Here is a 15,158-nt window from a genome sequence, read left to right as displayed (position 1 = left end):
CTGCACATATAGTTTTCAGTGTTAATTCTGTGCCAGACCTATTACTTCTGGTATCCAAGCATATCTACAAACCCAGAGATACCTGCAAGTAGTCTGGATATTTGACTTGTCTTCTACGTAGCACTGCTTGCTGGTCTGGAGGGTAGGACTATGATCAGAATGCTGCTGTTCATCTTCTACAGCAGGGGTTCTCAAACTGGGGGTCGTGACCCCTCAGGGGGTCAAGAGGTTATTACATGGGGGGTCACAAGCTGTAACCCTCCATCCCAAACCCCACATCACCTCCAGCATTTATAATAGTGTTAAATATAAAAAGAAGTGTTTTTAATGTACAAGGGGGGGTTGCACTCAGAGGCATGCTGTGTGAAAGGGGTCACCAGTAAAAAAAAAAAAAAAAAATTTGAGAACCACTGTTCTACAAGCAGCCAATGATAGTTGAACATCACAGTGGTATAGTGAGCTATCCTTTCCAGAAAGAAAGCATTTACCGTTGTGACTTTATTCCAGATGTCAGCTTCAGATGCCATACCTGAAGTTCCCAAAGAGAAGTTGAGTGTGTTTGAAGGCCCCCCAAAGACAACAGAAAAGTGTCTAGTTGTTGGAACACATTTAACATCTACTGCAGATGACCCAGTTAGAATCATCTTAAAGGTCTGACTTGTATTAGAACCTTGCCAGCTAGTTTTACTATGATTAAGGTTGTGACTACATAACAAATTCCACTTTGGGACTTTTTACATAGGAGTGTACCAGCGTAGGGAATTGTATGCACTGAAGGACCAATAGACCCAGAGAACAACTTCTCAAATGCAATGGAACAGCCATTCTTAAATACAGATTAGTCAAAAGATGTTTCAGAAGCTGACCTGTGCTCTTACAACATTCTGGAATCAGAATGAAAATCTGAAAGAGCACAAATGCAACTTTTTTTTTTAAACTTGCTCTTCGAGCATGAATCTCAGTGGTGCAGTTAAAGTACTTTGAGCATAAAAATTAACACTTTTAAATGCATGAACCAACTTGGACCGTTTGATGCTGCTGGAGAGATCATATTATTTTTGCACAGGTCAACTACTTGTATGGGGATAAACTTCATCCCCAAAACAGGATTTATCCAAAGCCTACCACACTTTAATCCCTTACTGTGAGGGTCAGATGGTGTGGGAAGCCTTGTTGTGACTCTCTGCACTGGGATGAATTTTTCCAATAGGATGTAAATGGCAGAAAAACAGCAGAAACAGAATCTTGACTCTCTTTTTTTATTGAGTGTTACATATCTCAATACAAGTTTAACATTCAAAAACTGCTCTGACCAGCATAAAAATAGTTAACTATATATTTCCACAAAGGTAGAAAAAGAGAAATAAATTATCCTTGTTACTTTCTAATGCTCATAAACACAACTATGAATAAGAATCCTACAACAGGAGAGGAAAATACTCAATTACTCATTTTACTGAATCTGTACAAGAATTCCTCAATGAATCTTGATTTTATTACTTTAGCTACTTAACTATTGGTGCAATGGTATGGATTTTAAAAACAATATGAAAAATTATTTGACATCTGAGGATGAAATAATTTAGGAAATGAACAAAAACTGAATTATCCAGTTGCCTTCTTGATTTGTAGACATGCTAGAGGCTTGACTTGTAGGCAAACAGCTAAAACTTAAATGTGCTTTGTTTCTGAGACTAATTTTAATCCCAAATGGTTTTAATGATTTTGCTGCCCTTTGTGATTACACTTCCAATGGGCCTGAGTTTGCAAGTCCTTTTCCAAGGCATTCTCTCACAATCAAGACTATTTCACGCAAGCTTTGGACTCATTGCTTGACACGCTTTAATGTGTATATCAATTCATAATTCTATTTTTCTAAATTCACATTGTTATTTTTCCACCTCTGTGTTAACCAAAAATAAGTCAGTGGAAGATTGTAATCTCAAATCAAAGTCTTGATCCTATCCCTCAAAAGAAAGCAGAGGAATGGGGGTCCTCCACTTCCAAAATACGATCACTTTGTGGTTTTTACTTGTTCAGTTGAGTTACATAAAATATACTTTTCTAGGTAAAAGATCCAATAGGCTCATAGTAACTGAGTCATGAGTGACTAACTGTTTTTAAATCAAAACTACTTTTGAAATCTACAGTCATGAGTTTCTGATCAATGTATCGCATCTGGGACTTAGTTCAGAAGGAAAAATGTTTTCAGTAAGACAACTAATGGCTAATGGCTATGAACTGTCTTTCATGGGTGTTTCACTGCAGTAGTTTGTTCTGGATTGCACAAAACAAACTGTCCAGATTCAGGACTGAATTTAGACATAGCAACGCTTATCAATTCAGTTTCAAGATCTTTGGCATCCCTGTTGGCTCATCTTAATGCATCCGATGAAGTGAGCTGTAGCTCACGAAAGCTTATGCTCAAATAAATTTGTTAGTCTCTAAGGTGCCACAAGTACTCCTTTTTTCTTTTTGCAAACTACAGAGTGTTAGTACAAACCCCACAATATAGTAAGAAGATTGTTGCTTGAGCACTGATGTCTGGGATTCTTGAACTTCTGATAGGGTAACAAGCGTTTTTCTGATTTGTTTTGTTCACTTTAAAATACTGTTGTAAAGTATACTTATTATTGACAGCATTCAAATTAATTTAGTGGATATGGGCCAGTGCATTTCCAGACATAGAATTCTGTGTGCTTTGCTGTACATTGCTGTTGTGCTCTTCAGAAAATGTACTGTGTGTCATGCTGTCCCAGAAAAAGCACAACAGGTTGATCTTCAGGAACTCCTCAGTCCACAGTTGCTATAGCCCTGAGCCAAACTCCTGGTTCCTCTTCCCATCCTTCCAGTAGCCTGGCTTTCCTTCCAGCTCACAGTTCTGCTGCCACGTACCAGACTCTCCTTTTGACCTTCTTGTTGTGTTCTTTAGTGCTGCTTCCCAAACCTGACCACTAGAGGCCTCCATGACTCTGCCACCTCACTCAGAACTAATCTTTTGAGCTGCAGAGCTCAAAACTCCCTGTTGTGATTCCATGCAAGACTTTTCAGGTCTAGCTGAATCCCTGACTTCCTAATTGTTGACTTGATCCCGGCTCTCTTCTGGATGGCTTGTAAGCAGCATCCTTTTGGTTATGGTGTCTCCAGTCTTAAAGATTTGGTTTTTAAAAGTTTAACCTAAGGGGTATTTTGGATTTGATACAGGTTCTTGATTGATGCCATCCCCTGTCTAAATTGGATCAGAACTACAGAAGTAGTATGTAGCATACAGACAGCTGGATTTTATTGGGATCCTGTGTACTCTGCTTGTATCTGTATTTGTCTTCAGAAGGAAAAGCAGGTGATCAAGGAGATCTTCAGGAACTTGAGGAACACAAAGTAAGTTAGTTTGGCTGCCTGACAGGCTTCTTGTGTTTGTGGGTATGAACTTGGAAGACAAAGTTAAAGCAAAGTTTTATTACAGTGCTATGTTTGGATAATTACATTCCAACTACCGCAGTTTCTACTTGGTGTCAACTGGATTTATGGCAAGATGGTACTCTTTCCAACATTGCCACTAGGTTGCTGCTGCAAAGCTGATTCTTGTCTTTTCCTACCCTACGAACCTTCTAAATTTCTCTCAAACTTCGCTCTATCTGAAGTAGTGGTCATCCATTTTGTAGAGGAAAACTTGTATAGAAACTAAAGTAATTTGGACAAACTGTTTTTGCAACTAATCTTTGAAAAAATCTTCCAAAAGACCATTGTCATGTTATTGCAAAATTATAGTTTCCCTAGAAACTTCCAATTTTTCCATTCAAGAGTCCATGAGGAATTTTAGTGAACAGGACTGGGTGAGAGGACTGGGGCAGTTAGTTTTGGAATTATTCACTAATTTGCTAAGTTTAGGAACTCTTGGGTAAGACATGAGCAACAGCTCTTAACTTGTTGGGTGGCAGGGTTCTGATATTTAATACACAAAACTGAAAGTGAACTGGTACTATGTTAACCTCAAAATTAATACGGTAGTTTGAGCTGATCAGAAGCCAAATATTGCAGCTTACACGATATAAAGAATGATGTTAAAACTGGATTTTCAGATCTTATACTAGTGCAATAAGACCTGGTCTGTGCCCAGGACTAGGAGTCAAAGCTGGGATTAGAAATCAGGAATCCCCAAAACTTGGACTTTGGCCTTGGGCAAGTCACTTGACCTCTCACTGTGCCTCAGTTTTCCCATCTGTAATTTGCCGATCTCACAAAGTTGTGAATGACTTAATGTTTGTAAAATGCTTGGTAGATGAAATATGCCTGTCTGTCCACCCTGCAATTTTTGTTTTGTTTTGGGGAGATTCTTTGTGCTTTCCCTCTTCTAGAGTCACTGAGCTCCCCTACCATAGCAGAGATTCTTTTTTCAGACTTATGCAGCTGCTGGAACAATGTGCTGATCAACATACGAAAATGCACAAACAAATGCTAGGACATTTATCTTTCATATACCATAACTTTTGATTAGGCTGGCAGACATTTACAGTAAGTGCAAATTCCCTATTTTCATACTATTTTTTTATTTAAATATAGGTCAGAACGTATGGTCACATAACCACTATTCTCAGAAATCCTAAACTGCACTCATTTTATGTAGCAAGAACAGATAAGTGATAACTAACTGCTTGCCTTTGACATTTAAAATATAGGTATTTAAAGAGAATATAACTGAATATCTGTTTTAACAATTTCATTTTTTAATTGCCATTTTAGTCACACTTGTGGCCCTTTTAAAACTAAATTTAGATGGTGATTTCTGATCAACTTGTACTGCAGTAAAAAGAGTTGGTAGTTTTAATGAATGGGAAGTACCCTTGTTAGATTTCCCCCCTCTCTCCCCACCCCCAGCAATTCTGCTGTGTAGCATAAGCACAGGCAAAATAATGGAACCCTGTTACAGTGAGAGTAATTAACCATTGGAACAACTTAATGAGGGTTGTGGTGGATTCTCCATCACTGGAACAATTAAAATCAAGATTGAATGATTTTTTTTTTTTTTAGAAGATATGCTCTAGTTCAACCACAGCTATTGGACTTGAAGCAGGAATTTATTCAAGGAAGTCTTGTGTCCTGTGTCTAATCTGGAGTTAGGTGCAGCTGTGGAAGTTCAGACTGGCTGACACACTGATACTGAAGAAGGGTTGTTTTTAACTTGCTAACACAGGTCCTGATTCTTCTCTCACTGAAATCAGTGTCAGTATTCCCTTTGACTTAAATGACAGAAGGATGGGGGCCCTAGTTTTGCAAACTCCCTTAAAATGCCAACTCCAACATCCCCCAGTGTTTGTTGTGTATGTGGATCTGGAGACACTCTGGATATTGGTTGCAGATGTACTTTCAGTGCTCTGCAAGTCTCAAATTGAGCATGCTCAGCCAGCCTTTTCCATAGGCGGAGTGATACCCTCTGGGGGTTTTCCTTTGCTGCTGGTAGTATTTACACCCACTCTCTGGGCTGACATAGCAAGGGGCTTCAAGAAACTGATCGTTAGTGGGTAAAAATTATTCTTGTTATAGCCCCTTTCATCTAAGGATTTTAAAAGGTGCTTTTACAAACAATTAGCTTCCCAGCCCCTCTGTTCTCCTGAATTTCAGATTGGGAAATTAAGCCACAGAGGTTAGATGACTTTTACCTAAAGTCATTCAATGAGGCAATAGCAGAGCTGGGAATAGGACCTGGAAGTGGTAACCTTCAGGCCCATGGTCTAACCAATAGCCCACATTTCCTGCTTAACAGTTCCTGCTCCAGAGAGCATTTTATCTGTTACTTGTCTGTACAGTGCCTAGCACAATCAGGCCTGAAACTTGACTTGAAGTATTTAGATGCTATTAGTGACTTTAATTTTTCTCTCTAAAGCCACCTCCATGATACAGCTATTAAATAAAGCCTTCTACAGGAAGGTGGCTTTTTTGCTAGTTAAAATCTTTTCTAGCAACTATGTCTGTTAAATAGCCCAACAATCTTCAATCTGTTCGAATTCCCCAGTAGTTTCAGTTGAATAGGATCACTTAAAAATAATTGACGTTTGCTGAAGAAATCATGTCTATCCCAGTGCTGAGGGTTAGTGCAATGATTCCTGTACATCTTATGAAGAAGTGTGTGAGTGGTGGGGGAAGAGAATGAGAACAAATACATAGAGGGGGAGGTGAAAGTTCACCTGTAAATACTTCCGAACTGCCATTCCCTCCTGCACTTCTTTGTTTGCTCAACCCTCCCATCTCAGTTGATACTTGTTTCAAAAATCTGGTCATTTTAAGGTAATAGCACCCCCATAATTTTAGCAAACACAGCCATGCATGCACGGGAAACTTTTATTCAGGAGTGTCTTCAGGCAGGAGGCAAAAGAACAGGAGCTAACTTGCCTGTAGGAGGGGAAAAGAGCAATCAGATACAGGAAAATACATCAGACTATCAAGATCTTGTTAAGAGCTTAGTTAATGCATAAAGCATAGAGCAAATGATACAGATCAGTTCTAAGTGATAACTGTGGGAAGAGAGCCTACAGATGGACTGGCTTTCATAACCTAGTCCTGGAAAGGTAGATAGCTAGCTGGCTTCAGAGACTCTGTAGGAAGGCAAGGATTTAAAAATACTTTGCACTTTTCTATGCACACTCCATCAGCTGATCTCAAATGCCTTACAGCTGCTAATGCCCCAAGCATCAAACACCTCTGTGAGGTAGGTAAGATGTACCCAAGGGAAAGCAGAGGCACAGAGACCTTGAAGTGCAATTCTACTCTGAAAAGAGACTGTGTCTGAAAATGGTCACCTCTTCCTCAGTAGATCTGCTCCCTGGATTGGAGTCTTGCACACTAATACTAGTGATAAATAACTTTTTCCTCTTGTTAGCCCTGCATAGCCAAAACAGCTCTGGGAGAGTGAGCTGGATTCTGTTGTGGTTCACACACTGACAATTAAACTACAGGACCAAATTCTGTCCTCACTTACACCTATGCAACCCCATGGAAAGTGAAGGGGTTGAACAGCTATAAATGAAGTCAGATTTTGGCTTAGTCTTTATTACTAGTATTGGTGTGGGATGCAATGCACCCAGCTTAGATTTCAGATAGCAGGCTATTTACAACAGTAAGTTTGAGCAACCTGTAACCTGAGAAAATCAGATAGGAAGTCATACAATTGGACTCCAGGTGACTTGCCCAAGACACAGCATTGGTGAGAGACCAGAATCTGATTAGTCCTAACTCCATCCACTACTCTCACCACTAGACCTGTCAAGGAGGAATACATGTGACATATACTACCCCTGTTCCCACTCTTTCTCTGGATCTCAGTAGAAAGGTGTCTGATAAGATCTAGGTTTATTTGCTTTTGGAGACTTACAGGACTACCTATATTCAGAACTTGGGTCAAGGCGGGAGGAAACAACTGAAGTGAATACTGGATACCATATTTAATAACCAGCCACCTCTATGCAAAAGATGTATGAGCTTTGTTCCTTTTAAAAGGAGTGTTTCCCAGGTGGTTTCCAGGGTCCATTGAGATATTTCCAAGTGGTACTCCCTGTGCCATTCAGGTGCTTTTTTTTACCATGCTTACTGTTCTGCTCTCGTGAATAGTCCTTGTAACTAACCAAGGTCTGAGTAGCAGTAGTGAGGATAGCGGGACGTGGGCCTAGGGGAGCAGATGCCTTTGCTGACACATCCTGCTGTGTTCTCTTCCGAGAGTCAGCACTTCCATCACTCACATTTTGCAAGAAGTTCCGAGGTAACTTCTCACTGTGGGCCACCCATGATTTCATGCAGTCCAGGACTATGGGTATGAGGCTCACCACACCTCCATAGTGGTTCTTTGCTTCATCGCAGCTCAGGTGATTCACCACATCATGAGGGTACCTGCGGGGGGCAGGAAGCAGTTATTTACCAGATAGTAAATAAACACACATGGAACCCCACAATGCCACTTTCAGGGTCGCTGCTACAAGTACATAGACACTTTCAATTACTTTCTCAAGACAAAAGGTCAGTGATGGTCAGAACTAGACTGTGTGGCTGAAATCGTTCCTGTCCAATAACGTTCCTCACCACTGGGCCCAAATCTGGTTGCCCCCAGATTTAATTTCAACAGTGTGTAAAAAATACTTGACTCTCCTCTGCTCGTTGCTCAGTTGAAATAAACCATTGACAGTGTGGGGTGGGGAAACCCTGTATTGCCATTGCATGTGACTTCAGTATTCTAGGCTGCGCATATGCTACATTTCACTAGCACTGAAATTCACAAATTTAAAAAAAAAAATCTAACCATTTGTGAGTGGAGAGTAAATAGTATTGGGGGAAATTCTCCAAAAACCAACGGGATAACTGGGGCACCCTTGCTCTTTTACTGGAATTAGAAGACCTAGTCACATGGCTTTAATGGATGTGTGGTGGTGGTGGTGGTGGTCTGGAGTACAAATTTCGCTTACATCCGCAGAGGACCATGCCTCTCTGATTGTTTCCCAGCTTTATAAGTGATGTGATGTTTGCTTTTTTTACAATGAGAAATGTATCAAAGTGAGCTGATAATAGACCTACTTGGCTCGGATGGTGCTCAGGTCGTTGCTGGGGCTAACGAGCAGCTTGCATTTCTCCAAAATATTGTTCGTTACACTGGTACCAGGATGCAGGGCTTCTAGCTTTTGGCAGAGTTTGTTCAGATCACTACAGATGTTCAAGAACATGAGGAGGATGCGTCTATCGGTAGTGTTGTTACAGTGATGATCCATGTATGCCTGCACCTGTGTAATGCAACATGTACAAGGAAGGGCAATATGTAAACTGCACTGAAACTAGTTCAGACAAGCTGGTGCCGTTTTTATTGCTTTACATTCAAAGAGCTGCTTCGATGCAGTTTGTGTTATATTGCAGAGAAACTGCCCTCTCAACCATGGCTCCGAAGGAAGCAATGTGCAGTGGAACCTACATGCAATTGGATTTCCGGAGCCTGCCTGGGTAAAAAGCTTCCTCTGTTCCCATGCAATAGGATTTGGAGAGGTGTGGCTGGTGAAATCCACTGATGTGCAAATCCTTGGCCATTCTTCCCCCTCCCCTGCTGGAACAGGAGTGCTGGCCGAGCTACTGCAGCTACGTGACCAGTGTGGCTCCATTACTATGATCTGAGGGTGTTTCCTGTCACCTTTTTTTTTTTTTTTTTTTTTTTTATATACTAGTGAGTGGTGGATCAAAATTAAAGAGATGAAATGACTAGGTACAAGGTCTTCCTGCCAAGTAGCAGGAGGTGGATTAGTCTGAACCTTAGTCATTGACATTATAATAATTAACACTTACAAAGCATATGTATTGCTAAATTTATTATTTAATAAAAATTAAGACTAAATCTCAATGCTAATTCCTGGTAGAAACTGACATTATTTCATAACACAATCTATCCAGATACTCTTCTGAATAGTGAACAAAGCCCTGGCGTTATTACAGTAGAAAAATTAAATCGTAATGAACCCTGATTTTGATGACACATGCTGTCTCCACATGCAAAGGGATTGATCCTGGTGACGTAATATTGCTCTCAGCACAATTGTAATTTTATTGAGATTTTTTTCCCAGTCTCTCTTCCAGGCTCTGAGTTCTTCACATTATTTAAAATATTCAATATTTTTGAAAGTTCCAAGACAAATCACATACCAACTCAGAACCCCCTACTCTCTAGAGACATTCAGCCCTCATTCCATCATCCCACCTCTCTAACACAGCCATTATTTAAAAAAAACACTATAGAAAGATACAGTAGCTCCAATACCGGGGGAAGAGGCAAGTAAGCTGCTTACTACAACAAGTGTGGCAGGGGAGGATGGGTTTGTTCGTCTTGTACTGTATATTTGTGGTTAGGAGTGAGGTGGGGAAATGGCGTGGTTAGGCTAAATTGTCTAAAGTGGTACTGAGCAGTATAGCATTTGTATAAATGGGTAGATCATCATGTAGATACTTTTGTATCTATTTGATCTATTGTAGCATATAATAATGAGTTAATAAACAAATCTTACTAGAGGGGTTTGTATATAGTTTCCCCTAGCAAATAGTTATTTGCCACTGAAATATACACAAGCGCATAACAGCATTATGCTATCCCCATCACTACTGGCAGAGATCTTTGTGCTGATTTCTTTACCTGTCCAATACTTGCTACAGGCCTGATCTTGTCATGTGCTTCCTCTCTGGTGTGGTCCAGTGCTGCAATAAATGTGAACTGCTGTTGCTGGAAGATCTTGTAAGTCTGTTCTATGTTTCTCAGACACTCTTTTACCTCGTTCATTTTCCTGCCCTCCTGGATTTTGAAAAAGGAGAGGGAGGAAGTTATTTTTTTAACGTGATACAATTTTACATGTGCAACTTTATTTTCACCTACAGCTCTAGCCAGATGGGTTGAATTGCCCCCCAAAAATGAAAAAAATCAAGAAGATGGGAAAATATATTGTGTTAAGGCTCTGCAGCCCCAGAGCGCCAAACAGTAAGTCAATGAGGTAGTAATGATGCTGCAAACAGAGGCAGAGAACCCAGAGGGACCACTGACAATCAGATGCCATAAACCCTAGTGGATCTATTGTAAACATAATGTAGCAATGCATCTAACACAATGCTGTGAGAGGACCAAAGGGAGAAATATCTTCTCTTATCCAGTGTAAAACTATTGCCCAAGCGGCTTGAAAACTGTCTTCTAACATTAAATGAAGGCCAGCTTGAGAGGCAGTGTGCAGTAAAGTGCGATGGAACAAGGGAGACCTGGACTTGAGGTTAACCTCTGGCTCTTTCACAGCAAGATGGGGGCCTGGCAAGGGGTGCTGATTTCCAGTGCTGGTCTTGTATGAATGTAGAGGCGGGGTGAGCACTGCCTAGGGCTACCAGTTTCTGTACTCCCTGCACCCCCATAGTTGTACCTTAACTTGCCTTGCTCCTACTCCAGAGATGCTGCTATTGTTCTTTCCCTTTTGATCTTCCTCCAGTTTAAAAACCAACAACAAATCATTACTATTGCTCCTAGCCCCAGCAATCTAGATGCTGAAGGGGCACTGTGGGCACCACCACCATTTGCATGTCCTTGGGTAAATCTGGCTCTCAAGTTCTGGGGTCAGAAGAAGGATTCTTAAGAGTGCCCATAAATGCACACACCACTCAGCTGGGAGTGGTATTAATACTCTGAGGATACAGTGCAGAGCCAGAAGGTGACCCAGAATGAAAGGCAAAACTGTCCATGGTTCCAAATTTCATGGCTGGATTTGTCAAGTGTATAGTTACTTTTGGGGTGCCTTCTCCATCAGCAGATCATGAGGATTTCCTCTCTTACGGACTGAACATGGGCCACCTCCCAGTTGCTAAAATCCCCCATCTCTACACTTCTGATGATGCCCCATAAAGCAACAAGCACCCTGATGTCCCTATCTTCCCCCAATACTAGTTTGAAATCTTCCTGTATCCCCATAATCTGTTTTACCCAGCTGCCAAACCATCCCACTCCCAAATATGTGGTGGAGTTTATGGATGTATGCCTGAGGCCCCACGCATCCCCACATAAAAACTATAGCTGGCCCTCAGAAGCCCTCATGTTGTAGTGAGGTAAAATCTACATATACTCTGGGATGGGTGAGGATGGGAAACTCACTTGGGTGGGCTTAGGTTTGTCCCTCTACCAAGATCAAAACTGATCACAAAGAAGCTATTTACACTTTCTGCATGTTTAATAACTAAGTAGCAATTTGGCATTGAAATCCACAATGTAAAAGTCTCCAGTGGAGAAAATGTATTTTTTCCCTCAATCCTAATAGTTTGACACAGCAAACATGTTTACATTTCTGCAATAAAAATTGTTTAAAATTGTTTGTAAAAGGGTAGAGATTAGATCAGAAATATAAGAAATCTAAATTAAATACAAAATGCATCTGACTTTCCATAAAAAAAATGGGTAATATATCTTGATTCTTCCCAAAGGTACTGAGCACCAGCAGCTCCCATTTGAATTCAGTGGGAGTTGGATTACATAGCTCCTCTAAAAATCAAAGCACAGGTGAAATGAATTTATTTGCAGGTGTCATAAATAGGCTACAACTCTGTTAGGAAAAAAATGTCCAAAGGGGCCAAAAAAAAGTATAGGTCTACAATGGATTTCAGAAACAGAGCAAGTAACAGGTCTGACTATTGAGTTTTTACAAATATAGCTTGTACTCCTTACTATTAGGGTTTTACTAGCAAAATAATTCATTACAAGATCTATTAATGGATGTTTTTATAAGATAGTAAATAGGTTTAACTAAAATTGTATATTCTTGTCTAAAGTAGCTCCCATTCCTTACCATGCGAATTGCTTAAAGTCTTACACTTCATGGGCAAGTTTGAAAAACTTTTGAGATACCTTGCCTTTAAAATCACCCTCTGTAACTCTCCTGTTACAATTTATTTTTATGAGCAAGTTTTCATTCAAGTGGAAACTCTAGCAGCTTGGAAGATACAATAGGTCCTCAAATTGCCTTTAAGGTTTCAATGGGGCATATAGGGCACCTAGCACTTCCCAGAATCAGTCGTGGCATTCACTTGTTCCTGTTGCTTGTTCGTCATCTCTACAGTCCTGCCTCTCTGTGACATCAATACAGTTTGACTGTCACAAAAGTGAGACTACACTAAGAACAGACAGACTAAAACTCTCAATCTCATTTTCATCCAGTAGTAAATAGAGACAGGAGGATGGATGGGATTTTCCTAGGAATTAAGTGTCCTCACAGTGAAATTCAGTGGGATCTGGGAACCTAACTCCCTTAGGCTCCTCTGAACACTCCCTGCTGCTGTGTAAAGTGCTTTGAAGTCTTTAGCAGAAAGGCCTTAGACAAGAAAAAAAGTTGTTTACTAAACGGCACACAAGGAATTGGTTTCGATTAGCGTGGCTGCCAGTAATGCAGCATAAGCAAACTTCTCCAGCAACTGAATTATGCCAGAAGTGCCTTATCTTGTAAAGCGTTCTTGAGGCTAACTAGGGCCTTTAGTAAAAACTTTCACCAACTGACCAGATCCCTACAGCTCAGAGAAGCTCATGATCAATTCAGTTACAGAATATAAGCCTACTCTTTATCTCTTGTCATTGTTAACTTTTGCATGTTGTCAACCATCCTCTTTCCTTACCTGTCTTACTAATGACACCTTACCTTATTCAAAACGGTATTTAAAATCAAGTTCCCTTCTTCCTGTTGGAGGATTTATTTTCTATAGCTGTCAAGGCAGGAGGTCAGTTTCACTGAGCTGCTGGTTAGTTTCGACAGCAGCCCCTCTAGGCTGCGCTGTTTGGGTCGCTGATAGGACAGAGGCGGGTTGGCTCAGGAGCCTGGCCGGTAAGTGGGATATGGAGGGGCTGGCGGAGAACGGGGCTGTGGCCTTGACCAGAGGCATGGTCAGAATTTTGAATATGCAGCTTCAGCCTTTGGGGCCCGCTGCAGGTGCATTGATCGCCCCATGCATCCAAGGGCTGAGGGGCTCGCGGGTGCGGAGAGGGCATTTGCATTGGCTGAGGGGCACCCCTTATCCCAGCCCGGCAGACTGGTGAGTCCCTCTGGCCAGTCCGGACTCCGAGCTACACTCACCTGTGGCTGCTGTCCCACTCCTGCATGTCCCGGACCTCCTGCCCCCGACACCGGCTGCTTCCCGGAGCCCTGCGGGCGCCAGCCCCAGCTGCGAGCTCCCAGCAGGGCAATTGTTACAACCGTCTCCCGAGGTAACGGTGACGTAGGGTATCCACGTCTCCCCCTGCCATAGGGCAACACAGACCAGGGGGCGGGGGAAAGTCAGTTTGGGTCTAGTAGGGGGAGTGGGCATTGAGCTGGGCAGCATTGGCAGGGGCGCTGTGAGGGGCATTGTTGGCGGGGAGCATTGGCAGGGGCACTGGCAGGAGACCGTATGTGAGGGGGCAGGGGCACTGATGGGGAGTTGTAGGGGAGGCAGGGGCTGTGTGAGGGAGGGCCGGGGACACTGGCAGGGGGCTGTGTGGGAGGGGGCAGGGGTACAGATAGGGGTTGTGGGGGACGGGGGCCCAGGAGGCACTGGCACGGAGACCGTATGTGAGGGGGCAGGGGCACTGATGGAGGGTTGTAAGGGAGGCAGAGGCTGTGTGGGGGAGGGCCGGGGGCACTGGTACGGGCTTGTGTGGGGGGTAGGGGCTGTGGGGGACGGGTCCTGGGGTGGGGAATTGGAAGGCGCGAGGATCTGATTCAGCTTTTCTCTCCCCCGCCACGTCCAGACAGCGAAGGGCTCGTGCCCACGCCCTTGGGGGAGAGGCAGAAGGGGGGGGGGTCATTGACTCGCCGGGGCACGGACACGCCGGGAGCAGTTGCCGCCCCTTTAAAGGAGTCTGTCGCTGTTTGATGAGGTCACACGCCCCATTCCGAGCCCGGGGAAGGCTCGTGCCGATTAAGGGGCGGGCGAGGCCTCCTGCGTCGCGTGGTGAGAACGTAATCTCCTTAGCGACGAGCGGTTGCTAAGGGTGCGATGGACGCTACCTCCAGGCCGCTCCGTGTGCCCCGGGAGATGGGCATTTATGCGGAAAAGCACGAGCTCTTCCAGCTCCTGCAGGTGAGGGCAGGGGCGGGGAGGCCGCAAGTCCCTTCGCCCGCAGGTGATACTGATGGAATAACAGTGTTCCCCCCCGCCCCGGAGGGGGGACACCTCCCAGTATGCACTGGGGCACCCAAGGGCTTGGGGGTGGGTATGGTGGTGGTTATCAGCAACCAAAGTTCCCAGCGTGCCTTGGGGGGCCCAAGCCAGAGGTGAAGGGAGGGTGGTAACGACTATAGTTCCCAGCATGCACCAGCATTGGTTGGAGGGGAGCCCCCTATAAGGAGGACTGCTCCCAGCATGCATTGGGGTGCCCAGCGCAGGTGGGTGGTGCTTATAATTCCCGGCACTGGTTGGGCTGCACGCAGCATGCAGTGGGTCCTGCCCCATGTGTGGGGGTTTAACAGTTGCTGCCACCGTATGCTGGTATATTGGACATATTGACAATTCCTAGCACGCACTGGGTAACCCTACTCCAGGCCTGGGGTTACCTGATGCAGACTGTTCCTGAGTACCAACATGCCACGGTATATTTGAGGACATGGGGCATAATGACTGTTCCCAGCATGTAGTAGAGTGCTCAGAGGAGGTGT

General features: G+C 43.3%; 2 protein-coding genes and 1 long non-coding RNA gene across 4 annotated transcripts in view; 2 read left to right on the top strand and 1 right to left on the bottom strand.

The window, feature by feature from the left end:
• Window positions 1–346: 346 nt before the first annotated feature.
• Window positions 347–9,370, top strand: LOC144276221 (uncharacterized). The gene is made up of 2 exons (XR_013348204.1): window positions 347–3,378; window positions 9,005–9,370. It is a non-coding gene; the product is annotated as an uncharacterized LOC144276221 (long non-coding RNA).
• Window positions 6,324–13,702, bottom strand: SPACA9 (sperm acrosome associated 9). Of its 2 annotated transcripts, XM_077836170.1 has the most exons (5): window positions 13,599–13,702; window positions 10,148–10,303; window positions 8,557–8,759; window positions 7,731–7,878; window positions 6,324–6,387 (listed from the first exon to the last, which is right to left on the bottom strand). In XM_077836170.1, the coding sequence occupies exons 2-5, from the start codon at window positions 10,289–10,291 to the stop codon at window positions 6,379–6,381; spliced, it is 504 nt and encodes a 167-aa protein (XP_077692296.1). In that variant the 5' UTR covers window positions 10,292–10,303; window positions 13,599–13,702; the 3' UTR covers window positions 6,324–6,378. The 2 variants fall into 2 exon arrangements, with proteins under 2 accessions (XP_077692296.1, XP_077692295.1); XM_077836169.1 differs by lacking the exon at window positions 6,324–6,387 and having other exon boundaries at window positions 7,485–7,878.
• A 797-nt stretch (window positions 13,703–14,499) lies between these two features.
• Window positions 14,500–15,158, top strand: part of AK8 (adenylate kinase 8) — a 108,380-nt gene continuing 107,721 nt past the window's right edge. Inside the window, 1 exon segment of the mRNA XM_077836168.1 lies at window positions 14,500–14,583. Coding sequence (XP_077692294.1) covers window positions 14,500–14,583 — 84 coding nt within the window.

Source organism: Eretmochelys imbricata, chromosome 16 (assembly GCF_965152235.1).
Source record: "Eretmochelys imbricata isolate rEreImb1 chromosome 16, rEreImb1.hap1, whole genome shotgun sequence".
In the NCBI taxonomy this organism is placed as follows: domain Eukaryota; kingdom Metazoa; phylum Chordata; order Testudines; family Cheloniidae; genus Eretmochelys; species Eretmochelys imbricata.
Note: the sequence above shows the minus strand (reverse complement) of the source record. Positions and strands in the feature narration are given on the sequence as shown.

Coding starts and splice junctions, on each gene's coding strand:
- SPACA9 (XM_077836169.1), bottom strand. CDS start 10,291: ATGAACGAGGTAAAAGAGTGTCTGAGAAACATAGAACAGACTTACAAG. Junction 8,760..10,147: donor CTGTAGCAAGTATTGGACAG/GTAAAGAAATCA, acceptor TGCATTACACAG/GTGCAGGCATACATGGATCA. Junction 7,879..8,556: donor CTGAGCACCATCCGAGCCAA/GTAGGTCTATTA, acceptor TGCCCCCCGCAG/GTACCCTCATGATGTGGTGA.